Below are 17,501 nucleotides of genomic sequence, written 5' to 3'. Positions count from 1 at the left end.
GCTCCGCGGTATGTGGGATCTTCCCGGACCGGGGCACGAACCCACGTCCCTGGCATCGGCAGGCGGACTCTCAACCACTGCGCCACCAGGGAAGCGCCAAACATTTTGTATTCTTCTCCTTAACCCCTTCTCACTACCCTATTTTCATCCTCACACCATTTTCCTTTTTCAGCATTGTGGAAGTGGGTCAGCTGACCAATCACTGCTGTTGAGTTTATCCACGAAACTAAAACTATCTCACCCTTCATCATGAGCAGAATGACACTTGCTTCTGGTATGACAAGTGTGTTTCCCTAAAATTTCCAGAGCCTGCACAGAACAGTTCCTGGGCACTCAACAAGCATGTGTTTAAAGAAGAAAGACAGTCTGGTTGAGAAGTGTCAGGAAACTGATGAATAAGACCTAGCTGGGGAAGGACAGGTGTGAAAATTCTCAGTGCCCTCACGCCAAGCCACATGGTCAGGGCTCCCCTCCCCATGAGTGAAGCCACATTGATTTACTGTCGGCGTTTCACAGAATAGTTGAGTCAAGAGACTTTCCCAGTTATAAAGTCAGGGCTGGCAGATTCTTCAGAAATCATTGATAAGTCTGTAAATGCCACATATGAGACAAGATGAGCAATGTTTCCCCAAATTATGTAAGGAACGGTGAAACTCCTTGGTCCTGGGAGAACTGACATGACCCCACAGGAATAAGAAGAAGGTGTTATAGGAAGAACACAGATTTGACTCAGGAGGACCTGAGTTGGACTCTTGGTTTTATCACTTAGTCGCTATAAACTTTGACTTAACGAGTTACTTATTCTGTTTCCATATTTATAAAATGGGAGAAATTCGGGGCCCCTAGAATTGTTGTGAAAACTAAATGACTTTTGCAATAGTGCTTTTGTATTTCCTGCCACACAACAGTGTTCGATATTTATATTTACACTTCCATCTCGTCTCTTTTCCATCTGTTTTAATCTCACCAATTGGCGTGCCCTGTGATTTTAGACATATAAGAGGTTTTCCCTCCAAAATTCTCCTTCACTGACGTATGCATATTTCATGTCTATAATTACAAATTCATTTAAAAATACTTATGGAATGCCTGCTAAGTGCAAGCACAAGGTTTAAAACCCTGTAAGAGATGTAAGACACTGTCTTCAGTGTCTATGAAGATGGGAAACTAAGCCTAAGAATTTATTTTCCTGCTGCCTAAAGTCTCATTAAAATGACCAAAGAAATACAAAAAGAAGAAAAAAGGAGATATCTGAGTGAGGGAAAACCAGAGAAATGATGGAATAAAACCCTTCAGGACTTTCGTACCATATTAATCAAATTATATCAGATCCAGAAATGAGTCTATTGTCCCCATGCCAAGCATTCAACCAAAGCACAAAGAACACCCCCGAGGCTCCCTCTCCCATCTCAGAGTAAGAGCGCACAGAGGCAAGGGGCAGTTTGCAGGAAGGTAGATTCAAGTTCAATATGTGAACTTCACGGTCCTCTGTACAAGGCTTTCCTCGGGCTTTATGTAACTCAACCTCCATAAACGAAGTGAAGAACTTGTTGAATCGGTGCTTCTCATAGGTTAAGTGTCAATGAGGAAAGGCCAGGAGTGTGCAGCTAATTTCTGGTCACTGTAAACATGGGCATGGGGGATACAGCTCAGTACTGCAGTGGAATTAATCCCCCTGATACTTCTCCTGTGTTGAATAGTTTCTCTCCAGAAATTGTGTCTTGGAACCTGTGAAGATGACCTCATTTGGAAATAGGGTCTCTGCAGATGTCATCAAGTTAAATTAGGTCATGTGTGTTGTATTAGGATGCACTCTAAGTTCGCTAGGACTGGCATGCTTAGAGCAAGAAGGGAATTTGGACACAGAGACACAGATACACAGGTTAGAACATCATGTGGAGATAGAGGCAGAGACTGGAGTGTTGCATCTACAGGCCCTTAAAGTATCCCAAGAGTTGCTGGCAACCACCTGAAACTTGGACTGAAACAGGGAACAGATTCTCCCCCGAGAGCCTCCGGAAGGAACAAACCTCACAAACACCTTAATTTCAGACTTTCATCTCCCAGAATTGTGAGAGCATAAATTTCTGTTGTGTTCCTTCTTTGGGGCAGCCCCAGGAAACTAATATAACATCCGTGGCCATTCCCTATGCTTCTAATTAGTTCTAAAACAACTAACTGGATAAAACCACTCTCTAGACTTCACCACCACAGATGGAGACTGAATCCATTGGAAAACCGTCATGAGAAGCAAATACTGTGGCTTCCAGGACCACACATAGAGCTACAGACTAAGACATTTGTCCTCTTGAGGCCTTTACTTGGCACAGACAAGACAGAAAGTGAATTTGCACTTCTAATCTCACAGTACCTCCAGGCCAACCACCTTACTCTTAGAAGGCCCCCAAGGCCCCTATCCGTATGTTGGTAAAAAACAAAACAAGACAGACAAAAACTTGTTAACTGGCTTAGACTCAACCATCTTCTTCCAGGAAGGGTCCCCCTTCTCCAGCCCTCTGGGACAAAACACTACAGACAGCTGGTGGACTCACAGGAAGGTCACAAGAGGAAGCTCAGAAGTATTCTGGAAACATGATAAGGGAAGCTCTATTAGTTACTAATTCTGATAACCCTGGCCTCCATTCCTGAACACGAATGGATAACCCCAAATGACCAAACGATATGAAGAGAATAAGCAAGTCAAGAAGGATGAGGGAGACACAGGACATTTGGTCTCCGACAGAAGCCAAAAGATGAGATCAGTGCTTTTAAAAATTGCATTAATGTCTTCAGTATATGTACTTCATAAAAATCAATAAAGTTGCTCGGTAAAAGGAACTATTGGAAAGCAAAGAAATAACCAAAAAGCTCAATAGCGACCCGAGTAAATGAGGGAAACACTGATTATAGAAAATAATGGTGATTTAGGGACTTCCTTGAAACGGTTTTATAAAGCAGAAAGCAAAAATTAAATGCCAGCATCAGAAAAATAAAAGTATACAAAAAAGAGAAATTGATGATCTAAATTCCACAAAACAGAAGTCCCACAAGTAGACTAGTGTGGGTGAAGAAAAAGCAAAGCTTTAAACGCATAAAAACAGAACTTTTCAGCTCTTATGAAAGATTGGAGTATTTCTATCAGAAAGACAATAGGGGCGGGGGACCACCCATGGATATCCTGGTGAAACTTCAGAGTTTGTAGAATAAGAGGAAAGTTTTGCAAGCCTTAATCAGGAAGGAAGAAAAATGAAACTAGGTGACTTACAGAGAAACATAGGACGATGTATCTATGTTCATAAGTACTGAAAGGCAATTTAAAACCTATTTGAACAGCTAAAGTTTTTTTAAAACTCTGGCAACATCAAACACTGGTGAGGCTATAAACCAAAAGAGACTCTACTTCACCTTGCTGATGGGAATGCAGAAGAGTCTGGCAGAATCTTTTAAAGGCAAACATCGACTTACCATATGACCCAGCAATCACATTCCTAAGTATTTACCCAAATAAACTGAAAATTTATGTGCCTGGAAAACCTTGTGGGTAAATGATCCCGTAAGCCGGAAACCACCAAGATGTCCCTCAACAGGGGAATGGTTAAACCGAGTACAATGGCCTGAGTGTGTGTGTGGTCCCCAAATTCATATGTTGAAATACTAATCCCCAACATGATGTTGTCAGGGCTGGGGCCTTTGGGAGGTGTATTAGTCAGGGTTCTCCCAAGAAACAGAACCAATACAGAGATGTGTAGAAAGAGATTTATTGGGAGTGGCTGACTCACATGATTATGATTATGGAGTCTGAGAAGTCCCACAATCTTCCTTCTAGCTGCAAGTTGGAGGCCCAGGAAAGCCAAGAACCAGAGGAGCCAGTGGTGCAATTGCCAGTCCGAGTCTGAAAATCCAAGGACTAAGAGTGCCAATGTTGGGGGAAGATGGCTGTCCCAGCTCAACCAGAGAGCAAATGCACCCTTTTTCCACTTTTCTGCTCTATTCAGGCCCTAAACAGGGTGGATGATGCCACCCGAATTGGTGAGGGTGATGGGCTTTACTCAGTCTCCCAATCTCTTCCAGAATCTCTTCTGGAAACATCCTCAAAGACACACCCAAAAATAATGTATCTGGGCATCCCTTAGCCCAGTCAAGTTGACACATCAAATTGACCAACACAGAAGGTAATTAGGTCATGAAAGTAGAATGGGATATTCATAAATGGGATGAATGCCCTTATAAAAGTGACCCCAGGACTCTCTGGCCCTCTTCTGCTGTCACGTGAGGATGAAGCAAGAAGACAGCAGAACGGTTCTCCCCAGAACCCAATCATGCTGGCACCCTGATCTGGGACGTTCAGCTCCCAAAACTGTAAGAATCAAATTTCCATTGTTTATAAGCCAGCTAGTCTATGGTACTTTGTTACGGCAGTCTGAACGAGGACTCCTGTATTCATACATTGGAACGCTGTACAGTGACAAAAATGAATAAGCTATTGATTTATTCAACATATGGATAAACCTCAAATACATTTTGCCAAATGAAACATGTCAGAACCAAAAGGCTACATATCGTATGATTCCATTCATGTGACATATATATATATATATATATATATATATATATATATATATATGGTTGGCCAAAAAGTTCGTTCGGTTAGTGAATATGTTGTTCGATAAAGTTCTTCGTGAAAATGAAAAACGTCTTTGATTTGTACTTAAAACCAAACGAACTTTTTGGCCAACCCAACGTTAGGATGAATAAATAAGTAAATGAATGGTGGATAATATTTCACCATCAGAGATGAAAGTTATAAATTAGCAAGGGGGGAAAGATAAGATCAACCTGTGACACCAGATAAGAGTTGGAGACGTCTGACATGTTTAGCATGTTAGCATCATATATACATATGATACTAAAATGTCTATACACACACACACATTTTGTGGATATATAGATGGGTAAACAAGCATTATATGTATGTGTGCGTAATATGTGTATACACACACAGAGAACACACATTTCCTAGCTTTGTCCACTGTGAGGGATCTAGAAACAGTGGCATTCCACTAGCAAAGAGCAAACGCAGTGTCCATTTATTGGAACTCTTTGCCAATAAATGGAACTGGGGCTTCTCGGAGAAAGAGCTGATTATAAACCCGGAACAGGGAAAAATAGAAGGTGACCCCAGAACATCTTGGGACCTTATTCCTTTACCTTGAGGCTGCACTGTAGGTAGCCAGTAGCCACTCATGGCTACTGAGCAGTGGAAATGTGGCCAGGACAAGTTGGTATGTGAGACACTCGCTAGATTTTGAAGACTTACTAGAAAGAGTGTAAAAATCTCGATATTTTTAATATTGATTATGTGTAAACATTTTGCATACATTGACCTAGATAAAATGTTATTAAAACTAATTCCACCTGGGGCTTTTTTGTTTTTTGCTATTTTTAAAATGTGGCTGGTAGAAAATGTCAAATTACACGTATGGCTCATATTTCTTTCGGGCAGTGCTGACTTCAGAGGGCAAGGCTGTGGTCAGCAGAACTGAACTAGCACCCTGGCTCAGTCCCTCCTGGCTCTGTGGCTCTGGGCAAATATCTTACCCGCTCTGACCCTCAGTTTTGGCCTGTGGGTTTGGGGGAAAATGGAGTATCAACCTGCTTGGGACGCTTTTCGCACTATGCCTTGGACACTTTAGTAACTGCCTTAGAATAAGTGCTGAAGAAATAACTGAATACATTATAACTGTGGTTATAATTCTCAGGCTGGTTCCTGTTAAAATGCAACATCTCAGCAATCCCTCCAATAGACACACACACACCCTAAGGCACAGAACTTTCGCGATTCTGCACAGAACTTTCGCGATTCTATCTCAGAGCCAATTTTAAGGGTGAAATAAACAGTCCGGCACAGTGAGGACAGACTCAGAAAGTCTGCCCCCTAGGGGCCAGCGGAGGAAGGATTACCATCGGGGAGGCTGCGGCTCCGGCTGCCGGGCGCTGGGCGTGGGGAACCGCGGTCCCAGCCCACTTGTCACTCATCGTTTAAGAGCCCGGAGCTTAAAGAGATACACACATCCACCGCCGCCCCTTCTGGCGCTTCGGATCCTGGAGAGGGGCACCTGGGAAGAACTAGATCAGACTGTGTCTAGAGCTGGGGAAGGGATAGGGGACGGAGGAAAGCCGAGGGGGAAGTACAGGGAAGCTGGAGCTCAGAGGCTGTTGACGTCAACCGAGACAGGCAGGGTTGGCCGGGGGAAAACTGAGAAACTGGTAATATTTGCTTAGGCAGGGCTGTCAGTAATAAGTAACTTGTGTACAGGGTGTTGCTTTCAACATCACCTTTACACCTCTCTATGACGCATCTTGACAGGGAGGGAGCGGGCGTGGAGAGGTCACAGGGTCACGGGGAGTGTTCGGACAAGGACTGAACAACCTCTTATTCCCGCTCAGCAACCTCCCTTAAGGGATTTGATCGGATTCCTAACTCCACTGGCCTCCGTGTACTCTTTACCTACGGATTAAACAGAGTAAACAGAGACAGTAACGCCCACAGCAGCAGGGCTGTTATTAGGGTTAAATGGTACCCGTTACGCAGAGGTGCTTTGATAAGGCAGGATTGTAAAAGTTGCCCCGGGAGACTCCCGTTTAATAAATGATGTCAGTCTTGGGACTGAGTTATTCTAGAACACTCTAACCAAGCTGTCAGTGATGGTGACCAGTGTCCGGCACAACCATGGGGACAATTTGGTGTAGGTACTTCGTGAACAATATCATCTGGGATACCTCCTTTATCGCAGTGTCCTAAGATCAGGGTAGAGAGGGGGTGTGTGGATCCCCGTCACTGAAATATAACCCCTTCAAGCCACAGAACCCCTGCACCCTTCACACCCCTGCAGCTGGTAATCTCTGGAAATTCTCTTGAACAGATGCCCCTCTTGAACTGCCAGTTCCTCACAGGTTACCGGGAACAGCGGCTGGCACACCTGGTCCTAACCTTTATTACCATGGGATATGTCTGGCAGGATGGAGAGGCACAGCCCAAAGAGGTAGGGACAAAGGGACACCTGTCCTGTCATCTGGCAGGTCTGCTGCACCTGGAGGACGCTCTCTACAAAGGTCTGCTGCACCTGGCAAACGCTCTCTGTTTGCCTGGAAAATGGGTCCTTTCTTGTTCTTTCCTTTGGGTATGAGGTGAAGGAAGGGCAAAGGGCCCATTTAAATGAAAACACCTTTTTCCCCTGGCCAGGAGGTTAATTTTCCTTAGAACTGGTAGCCCTCTCATTAGTTTTTGAATATTGTTTTTTCTGGCACTCACCCTCTTCCAAGAATTGTGAAGAGCTGCATTTGAAGGCAAGCTCTGAGGTGTCACGGAAAACTTAATGATTTCCATTTTACAGCAGTTTGTGCTCTTATACACATCCGTAATCGCAGTCAATGTTCACAATCCCATAAGGTAAGTACAGCAATGCTGTGCCCATTTTACAGATGGCTGAGGACTACAGGAGTTAAATTCCTTGCCCAAGGTCAGATAGCAAGTTCGTGGAAAATCCAGGGCCACAACTCAGACCTTCTGATTTCACTATGTGACCTGCTTTCCCCAGCGGGGAAGAGCGTGAATTGCCATTTATAACCCTAACCTTCCTTTCTTGAATGTTGCTTGCTATCTACCAAATATTGGTCTGTGTCTCTCAATAGTTCATGTAAATCTCTTCTGAATCTTTTCATAACTGTTTACAGTTTCAATCTGAAACTTGGAACGTGAAGTCTTTGTTTCCCTAACTGCAGGATAAATTCCTATTAGCTGCATTTTTTTATAAATGGACATTCTCCAGAAATGCGGGTGTTACCCTTGTTCTAGTACTTCCTGCTTCTTGAGTCAGCAGCCTGTGCTTATCTTGTTTGCTGGGTTGATTCTACCTTTTCTCTCTCAAGTAAATACAGGAGACTCCCAGTGAGAAAAAGAAAGGAAAGTAAGAGAGGAGAGAAGAGGAAAGCATAGAGCTGCTTCAGACTCTTTAAAAAGAGTCATGTGTCTGATGTTGGAAAGTCTGAGATCTAGGCACATACGACAGGACATCCCAATGGGCTTCCCTCCTTCCGTTCTCCAAACCACAATCCTCAATGAGGGGAAGGGGTGGGAGCCCCCTGTCACACCCCACCCCCGCCTTGGGCCATCTCTTACCTTCTTTGTATCTCCTCCTTTCGCTTCCTCACTGTGGAGACACCTCGCTTCTGCGCTTCTGCGCTGCCCTACTCATCCACTGCCCCCCAAGGGAAGCTGGCCTTAGGTTTGAATCTGACAACTCTTTAAAGCTCTTTATTGTTTTCTACCTGAGAAACAGTTCTGTCCCAACTCTCTCTAAAAATCTAAGGGAAAACTAAGGCAGAAGCTGGACTTCTTTGAGTAGATTAAGGGGAAGGAAAATGGAAGTGGGAGACAGGAAGCATAAGAATGTTCTTTTGGATCTGGACTAGTTTAGCCTTGTCCGTGGTTGGAGTCCCCCACTGGTACCCGCATGGGTCCGGGTAGTTTTTCTAGATTTGGGGGCATATAGGGTTCTTTAGAGTGTCCTAGGATAACTCAGGGGTTGAATGGGGACTGTCTTGAGGTGACTTACTCGAAGTTGTTACTGGGTTTGATGAAGCGTTCTATCCTTCCCATCCCTCTCCCTGAGGAGAGGATACACACACACACACACACACACACACACACACACACACACACACGCTTGCATACAAACACATACGCATATGTTCCTAAAACTAAGACTATACACAAAAACACACATATATCTAGATAGCTACATATCTGTCTGATCTATTTCTCTGGAGATATATATATATAGATAGAGAGAGATTTTTTCCCACTGCTCATCAACTCAGCCCCCATTTATGCTTAAACATTTGCTCAGGCCCTTCTCTGCACAATATTCAGAGATTATTTTATACTCTATGTGTGAGTGTGTGTGTTCCAGTTTCGTAATTTTCACATATATTTCAGACCGCACTCATAAACAGTATACCCACTAGGTCGTTAACAGAATACATATGAGAACGAGGTGTGTATGTGGATCACTCATATAATTCCAGTTTTATCCCCAGCTCGTTGCTCTACCCCAAGATTGCCAGAATAAAAGACAGATTGCTTCCTCTGCCGCATTCTTTCTAGAATGTGCTAATTGTCTGGATTTGTATCTTCAAGGTTCTGCCGAGAACCCTTGCCCTTCCCTTGGTCGAGGTCTCCAGGACCTTGGGGCTCCCTCCTATCCTGCTTCACTCGGACGTGGTTCTGGCCAACTGGGCTACTAGGAACCCAGGAAGGTAAGAGCGGGAGAAGGCGCTTGGGATTTGCACAGATTAAAAGCGGGTAAGGGAGAGTCTTGACTTTTCCTTCTCTCTGCAGGAAAAATCCAGGCTTTGTCAGCTATGTTGTGATTAGGGATGTTCATATTTATTACCCGATTTATGGTGCCAGAGAAGGGGTGAACTTGAACGTAAGTTCAATAATCACAGTTCCCAGGAGCTTCCTCTCAACCCACTCTGAAAACATTGGGGCAGGTAATTGCAAGTATATAAAAGGAGCAATTCCAATTGTCAGGATGGCCACAGGCTAAATGCTCTGGGGCTGATATGTAAATTGAGATCTATCTGCCTCTTTGTTGCTCCGAGGACTGAGGACCCTTCTTCCCATTTAGGCTGCTTAGCTGGTCTAATAATCAAATTGACATCAGATAGGGGAACAGGAGAACAACAAATTTAATTTTGTACGTATTAGATCCCCATAAAAAGATGAGACTCGAATATGCGACTAAAGCCGGAAGCTTGTATATCTTCTAGATGAGGCAGCAATGCATTTATGAAGAATTGACAAGACACAGGCTTTGGGGCTTGGGTTAGCTAACTAGGGAAGAAGTAATAAGGTTCGTTTATACAGGCTTCTCAGCCCTGAATTCCTGTCTCTGGTGATAAGCCTGTCTCTCTCTACTTCCTGGTACAGGGAGGGGGGCCTTCACATGGGAGATTTATTTCCTTATTTGGGGTGGTCTATTCTGCTCCCCTCAGGCCCACGGTCTAGTCACAACCCGTGACATCCAAACTGTGCACGATGTGTGTGTGTCTGCGCGTGCATTTGCACACAAGTGTGAGTGCCTGTGTCCACGTGACCCTAGAAGGCACATCAGGTTTGCAAACTGATTTGTTCTCTTCTTTTTCTTTCCTTTTGTCAATAACTGAAATTGGACTAGACCCCTGGAAATCAGGTAAGTTCTCAGAAATCCTTCCCTCACTTCAGGATCCTTGCTAACTGTAAAAGCTTACAATAAAACCAACAAGCAAAAAAAGAGAAAGCATACCGCATTGTACGTATAGTACATAAAACATATAAAAATGCCTGAAAAAATAGTAGAAGGAAATGTACCCCAAATCAACAGCCCCAAAGTTAACAGTAGTTGTCTCTGCTTTGTAGAGATTAAGGGATTAATTTTTCTTGACTACATTTTCCAATGTGTACATAATAAAACAAGTAAAATGCAATGTAAGAAGAGCAAAACAACAAACCAAAACCCCCCCAAACACCAAAACTTCACCAGTTCTCCAATTCTCTGTGATTTTTTGAAGTCTAATGATCTGAGGATGATCTCTGGTCTCACTGTAACTTCTCCGAAAGGCCGAATTGCAGGCTGTGGCTGCTACAGGTACAGAATCCCTTTGAAATATTACATAGACTGGAGCTCGTGGGGCAAGTCTGGTCCAGATGTTCTTAGGCTCCTGTTTCCCCAGGGAGCACAGTTAACCTCTAAGTTGACACTGCCTCTCCGGTCACCAAACCTCAGCTCCATAAAGGGGCTCAGTATAAAAGATGTACCTCAGAAGATGGAGAGATGAAGCCTGAAGACCCCATTTCCACACTAACGTGACTCTGCTGAAACTACGGGGGTCCCTGACTGAGTTATCTTTTGTGTTTGATTTTCATGTCTTCTCATGTTTTAGAGGCAGAAGTGACTTATGGAATGAAGTTTTATGTTTTGTAGACTGGATCCGCCTCTGGGCTATTTGAATCCATGTGATAACAGATCATTTAAGAATGATCCCTCTATAACAGGCTTCAGCTTTCACTATTATAATACAGAATTTGGGGGGGAAAATGACTAATGAGAGAGAGCACTAGCCTGAGCTATGAAACTGCTCTGGACCAGGTCCAGTGACTAAGCAGCTGGATGCAACTGGGGAAGCGATTTTGCTTCTTTGGGCCATAGTTTTCTGTCTGTAAGAAAGGAGCATGGAATTAGCTGTTGCCTGTGGTCACTGCAGCATTAAGACACTGTGCTCCTAACGGGAAGGGTGTGATGGGCCCCGGACTGGCCCTGTGAAGAATCAGCCCTACTTGCCCCCTCGTGATTTAGCAGTTCCACAGCAGGGGCGGGGGTGGGGGGTGGGGGAGATGGTCTGGGACCATCCGGGCCATGCTAGCTTGGGAGTCCTCAGGTGAACTTGGGCTGGAGCAGATCTGTCTCTTTCCTACCTGAATGTTGCTGGAGGGAAGAGGCCCATCTTCGGGCTGCCCTTTGGAGAGGAGAGCATCAACCTCTGGTTCCACCTTGGACTATAGCAGTTACCTGACTCGAGGCCACCGCTGGGCCGTGCGCACTCACTGTGTCCAGACCTTTCTAACCACGTGGTCATGTCCCTCCCAAGGAACTTGGACCCCATTGTCTTATTCCCAGGGGGAGAAAGCCTGCGTGGTTTTATACTGGTGACTGTTTTGGTGGAGAAAGCAGCTGTACCCGGGATTAAGGTATCTTCCCACACACAGAACTTTTTTTTTTCTAAATGAAAAGTCAGTCTGAGCTTTGCTTCCCACCCAGGCCCTTTCCCTGCATGAATTCATCAATACAGGCCTCATCTTACTTGGTTAGTTGAGCAAAGAGATTTAAGTTCTGGCCCACAGAGGTATCTACCTTTCCTAAACTACTGTAAAACATGCAGTTGACCGTTTACCCATCAACAAACGAGCATTGTTCTAGGCAGTGGGATATCTGGGGGAATAAGACAGACATTGCTCTGGCTTCCACAGAGGCTCAGGATCCAGTGGAGGAGGGTGCATCGATGGAGGGAGTAACATGAAAAAAAGTGCCGTGTTTCATGAAAAGACGTCTAAAACCTAATTCAGACTTGAAGGGTCGGGCAAAGCTTTCCAAGGGAAATGACAGGTCTGAAAGTTAATACCTGAGTAATGTAAAGGAATTAAGCAGAGAGAGAGAGACAGAGACAGAGAGAGATGCTGATGCCTGGAACTACCATGCAAGGGCTCTGAGTTCAAATGAACCATCCTTGAGATTACCTGGCCCTGGGGTTGTAAACTTGAATTCCTTTAGGGGTCAGGCAGGTCCCAGAAAGGTCAGGTGTCTGTCAGAGAATCCATGCCCTGCCTGAAGATATTGAAGTTAGATCTCTGTCCTTCCTCACCACCTTCCCTGGGTGCCTACTGTACCTACTGTAGGGTGACCAGCTCGGGCTACAATTATTATAGCTCCCTCTTGCACTCTCAGAAGTGAAACTATGGGGTCACTTTACTTCTCATCCGTGTGTTTATTCCATAGAAAGATACAGAATAAAATACTGGTCTTCCAAATATAGCTCAGATAAGGTCGAGACTGCTAATGAAGGGGGGTCTGAGCTGAGGGCTCCACAATTCTGATTTTCTGTGAGACAGAGCTCAGGGGTGAGGCCGTCCTGAGTCAAGACGCAGGAGTCAAGACGCAGGAGTACTATGTGTAATAACTCAAGAAGCAGAAAGGAGGAAAATGACAGAGTGAGGCCCCTGAGAGGCACACGAAGTATCAGCCAGTGGAAAGATCCAGAAAGACCTAACCAGGTCCATCTGGGAGGTGACCAGGAAGATTCTCCTTTGAGAAGGACCTCATGGCCAAATGTAGTTTAGAAGCACTCCCTGGGGAGCCCTGTCACACAGTCCAGCAGGCGGAGGGCTGCCCTTCCTGGATTCCCCCATCTCTGAGGCTCACTGCATCTCAGTGGGCCTTCAGTGAATGCTAATGCATTACGAGACTGAATCTCATCCCCAGGCCCTGGTTCAGGCGGTGAATGCCGTCTTGCTGCCCAGCCCAGACTCCCTGCTCCAAGCCCTGCAGCAACTGCGGCTCTCCATTCAGGACATCACCAGAGCCTTGGGACAAATGCATGGTAAGGGGCTCCTGAAGGCTGAGGGATCGCTTGCGGGGCAGAAAGGGCCTGGAGGTTGGCAACGTCCATGAGATGGCACTGCTGTGCTAGCTTTGTTTTAGGTAACTGCCGCTCATGCTATTGGAAAATGATCTCTCAGTTGGCAGGGATATTCTCCTGGTATAGTCTTTCTATTTTCATGTGATTAGGCTAATTTCCTCTCTTCGGCTGCCATGTATTTCTTTGTGCGTTGAGGTCTTGCACGAAGCTTGGGAGGAGGGGAAGGGCACACTACATGGCTTGTACCTGCTTTATCCAGCAGTGACCTTGGTACCGGAGGACATGACTGACCTTGGCTTCTTCAGCCCTCGTCTGTGACCAGTGCAGGGATGGGTTACCACAAGTGTGGCCACTTAAGGGGCCCACCCTTGCTGCAACTGGTTACATATTATTCTGGCAACTGCCTTCCTCTCCAATGTCTGGGCAGCTCTTCAACTTCCCCTAGCAGAAGAATCTCAAAAATTTAAGGGGGAAAATGGGCGTGATCTGTTTAGCAAGGGAAAAGCAGCTAAGTATCAGTTCCCCTAAGTCCTTCTTCACTGGAAAACAAAACAGATTCTGGAAAAAGAGAGTGTTTGTAGGAAACGGGGCAGGAGGGAGGGAGCCGGAGACCGGATGGTACTCAGCTTTGTGACTTTTCATTCAAAGGATAGATTTCTTTGTCATCCCAGACTCTCTGGGACGTCCATCGGAAGTCACCGGGTTATGTATTCTTTCCATTCAAGGCCCCTGTTTTACACGTTTGACTCACATCTCCCCATTGCCCTGATTTTTAATTGTAAATTCCTCCCGATCACATCAGTAGGTCTCCTGCCAAACAAGCTCTCCCAGCTCAGGGAGATGGATTTTAGTTTTGCAAGATGGCCTGCGTTTATTACTCAGGATGTGAAGACCGCTAGAGGCGCGTTGCAGGGTCTTCAGATCTTAGGCATAAGCAGCAGTGAGTGGTTTGGAAGGTCACAGGAGGCCCTCCACCCTGTCCCAGGGCGTGTCCCAGTAAGGTGGCACAGCCCTGTCTGGCTCTCACACACTTCCCTAGCACTCATTTTCAAAGTCACGTATTCAACCCAGGCCAACCCTGATGCTTTCTTGATCATCCTCTGCAGGAGGTCTGATGGCCTGGGCAGGTGATGGGGTGATTTCCCTTGTGTCCCCCAAAGGCAAATTTTCCCACACAGACATCATGTATTTTATTTTATTTTATTTTATTTATTTATTTGCGGTACGCGGGCCTCTCACTGCTGTGGCCTCTCCCACTGCGGAGCACAGGCTCCGGATGCGCAGGCTCAGCGGCCATGGCTCACGGGCCCAGCCGCTCCGCGGCATGTGGGATCTTCCCGGACCGGGGCACGAACCCGTGTCCCCTGCGTTGGCAGGCGGACTCTTAACCACTGCGCCACCAGGGAAGCCCGACATCCTGTATTTTAAAGGTTTCACTACTAGTCACTGCAGTGAAATAGATGAATGTATCAGCCTGCAGTTTTCAAAAATGGCCACACCACCGCCATCCATCCTCAGGGCTCCTTTACAATGTGGCCCGGGTATTCCTCTCATCAAAGCCCGTGTCCTGGCTTGTGACGTAGGCGGGCTTGTGACATGCTCGCGATCAGTAGAACTCAGCGGAAGTGACACAGCGTGACTTCCCAGACAAGGCTAGAAAAAGTGTTGCAGCTGCCACCCTGTATACTGAGCCGCCATGTAAAAACTCCATCTACTCTGTGGCCACCAGGGCTGTGAATGAAGATGTCAAACCACACAGGGAGGCCAACTGTAGCTGCTCCAATTAGCGCCTAGCACACGGGCGAATAAGCCCTCAGATGAGTCTGAGTTCCCACTTTCCAGGCATCCTCACTCTTCCATTTTCTCAGCGGAGGACCCAACCACTGAGAAGCAGAGACAGGCCATCTCCACTGTGTCTCGCCCTGATTCCTGCCCTGAGTCCGTGAGCATAATACAATGGTTATTTTGTGCCACTGAGTTTGGAGTGGTTTGTTATGCAGCCACAGTAACCAGAAAAGTAAAATTATAAAAATGATAACAGTCTTCCCTGGTGGCGCAGTGGTTGAGAGTCCGCCTGCCGATGCAGGGGACACAGGTTCGTGCCCCTCCCGTGTCCGGGAGGATCCCACATGCCGCGGAGCGGCTGGGCCTGTGAGCCATGGCCGCTGAGCTTGCGCGTCTGGAGCCCGTGCTCCGCAGCGGGAGAGGCCACAACAGTGAGAGGCCTGCGTACAGCAATTAAAAAAAAAAAATGATCACGAACAATAAAAACTTCAAGGGGTAAGGAATCACACGGACTTGTTAGTGATTGATTGTGGTTTATGGTTGTTGAATTTCTTCTGCCTGATAAATAGAGCCCAGCTGCACTGCTGTCCTCCCCCAAATGGAGCTTACCTAACCATTCTTCTTTCGGAGCCAAACTTTAGCACGAATTGTGTACTCCCTTCCTGTACAAACCCTCCTTTCCAGGAATTTTCAAAGTCACGCCTAAAGATGTGGTCATTCTAATATTTGAAACTGGTTTCTGTTTCCTTCTTGTTTTTTAACCTTCTCTTCCTTTTTCAGTCCTCACAGTGGTTGCCATGTTTTTTTCTATGCTTGATTTTGTTTTCACCTTGTAATGTTCATTGTCTTTGAAACATCATCTGTAGGCAGACTTTTGGGGCTAGGAGAGAGAAATATTTGTATTTGGTTCTTCCTGGTTCTTTGGCACTCTAAAATTCTGGATCATCTTAAATCATGTTGAACACGTAAGGACCCGACAACTGAACTTGGGCTAAAAATGTGCAAAAGAACAGGTCACGACTTTTCAGGGACAGATTTTTTTTTTAATCCTCTTTGGCTTGGTGCCAAAGTTAGTTCTAATTCTGTCTCCTGTGGCAAACGGGGGTACAGGGGGGCCCTGATTCACTCGGAGTTGTGAGTATAGGCATTTGGGGCTCTGCGGATAATATGAGGAGAGTCTGGTGTAAAATTCCTCACCAAAGCTGGGACCAGGGCTCCCATCGTACAGAGAAGCCACCTAACCAGAGCCCTGGCGAACCCGGATGGGCAAGTGATTTCAGGGAACACTATCTCTGCTGGTCTTGTTTTCTACCTCCTTGGGTTTCTGCTTTCCCTTGCAATGTTTGCTCGGTGGTTCCTTGCTGTCTTTTGAGCTCTTTGATGGCCTTTAGGATGTTTTCACATTTACCCAGCTTTCTGTTGTTTTTGTCAGGGGAAGGATAGGTCCAAGTAAAACAACATTCCATTACCACAAAGGGAAGTCTCTTTCTGGCGTACTGTTGTCATCTCTTCCTTTCCCTGTGTTTCCACCATCACTTCCTCTGCACCTGGCTATCATATCTCCCACCAGCACTCCTGCAGTGGCCTTCTCAATCCTTTCTCTCATCTGTCCTTTACCTAGTCGAATCCATGCTCTTCACAGAAGCCTGAACCAACTCTTAGGAGTGCAGATCAGTTGCATCACTTTGACTCTTAAAACCCTCCCGTTGCCCTCCTGGCACAGTCCAATATGGTAACCTCCAGCCACACACGGCCACTGAACACTTGCTATATGGACAGTGTGATTGAGGAACTAAATTTTTTTTTTTTTTTTTTTTGGTACGCGGGCCTCTCACTGTCGTGGCCTCTCCCGTTGCGGAGCACAGGCTCCGGACGCGCAGGCTCAGCGGCCATGGCTCACGGGCCCAGCCGCTCCGCGGCATGTGGGATCCTCCCGGACCGGGGCACGAACCCGTGTCCCCTGCATCGGCAGGCGGACTCTCAACCACTGCGCCACCAGGGAAGCCCTAAATTTTTAATTGTATTTAAATTTAGCTAATTGAAATTGAAGTCGAAAAACTGAATCAGTGCCACATACTTTTCTGTTAGATGCAGCTTCATTGTTAGAAAGATTACCTTTCACTTAACTGTGGAAAATTCAGCATCGAATTAAAATGCACTCTAAGTATAAAATAAATTTTAAATCTATAAGAATATACCCAGGATTTCAAACAATTAATTTTAAAAACCACATTGATAATTTTTATATTGATTACATACCGAAATGATAGTATTTTTGATATTTGGAGTTAACTAAAATATAGTATTGATATTAATTTTTCCTTTTCTTTTTACCTTTTGAAATATGGCTACTAGAAAATTTAAAACTACACGTGTCTATCACATTAGATTTCAACCGAAAGCACTAGTTTATCCATTATTCTAAGGATAAGGCCAAAATCCTTAACCTATTCTGCAAGACCCAAGATGAACTGACCCCA

The 17,501-nt window shown here is 45.6% G+C and overlaps 1 protein-coding gene across 21 annotated transcripts in view; it reads left to right on the top strand.

Moving 5' to 3' along the window:
* IDO2 (indoleamine 2,3-dioxygenase 2) overlaps positions 1–17,501 on the top strand; it is a 43,352-nt gene that overhangs the window by 11,340 nt on the left and 14,511 nt on the right. For 15 of the 21 annotated variants that reach the window (XM_060001399.1, XM_060001409.2, XM_060001414.2 and 12 more), the window contains 5 exons: positions 6,924–7,043; positions 9,200–9,318; positions 10,242–10,256; positions 11,692–11,791; positions 13,080–13,197. In XM_060001399.1, coding sequence (XP_059857382.1) covers positions 6,924–7,043; positions 9,200–9,318; positions 10,242–10,256; positions 11,692–11,791; positions 13,080–13,197 — 472 coding nt within the window. Of the gene's footprint in view, positions 1–172; positions 7,044–9,198; positions 10,692–11,691; positions 11,792–13,079; positions 13,198–17,501 lie in introns of those variants that run through there. The other 6 variants (XM_069540300.1, XM_069540299.1, XM_060001400.1 and 3 more) reach the window with 6 other exon arrangements.

Source organism: Delphinus delphis, chromosome 21 (assembly GCF_949987515.2).
Source record: "Delphinus delphis chromosome 21, mDelDel1.2, whole genome shotgun sequence".
Classification (NCBI taxonomy): domain Eukaryota; kingdom Metazoa; phylum Chordata; class Mammalia; order Artiodactyla; family Delphinidae; genus Delphinus; species Delphinus delphis.
Note: the sequence above shows the minus strand (reverse complement) of the source record. Positions and strands in the feature narration are given on the sequence as shown.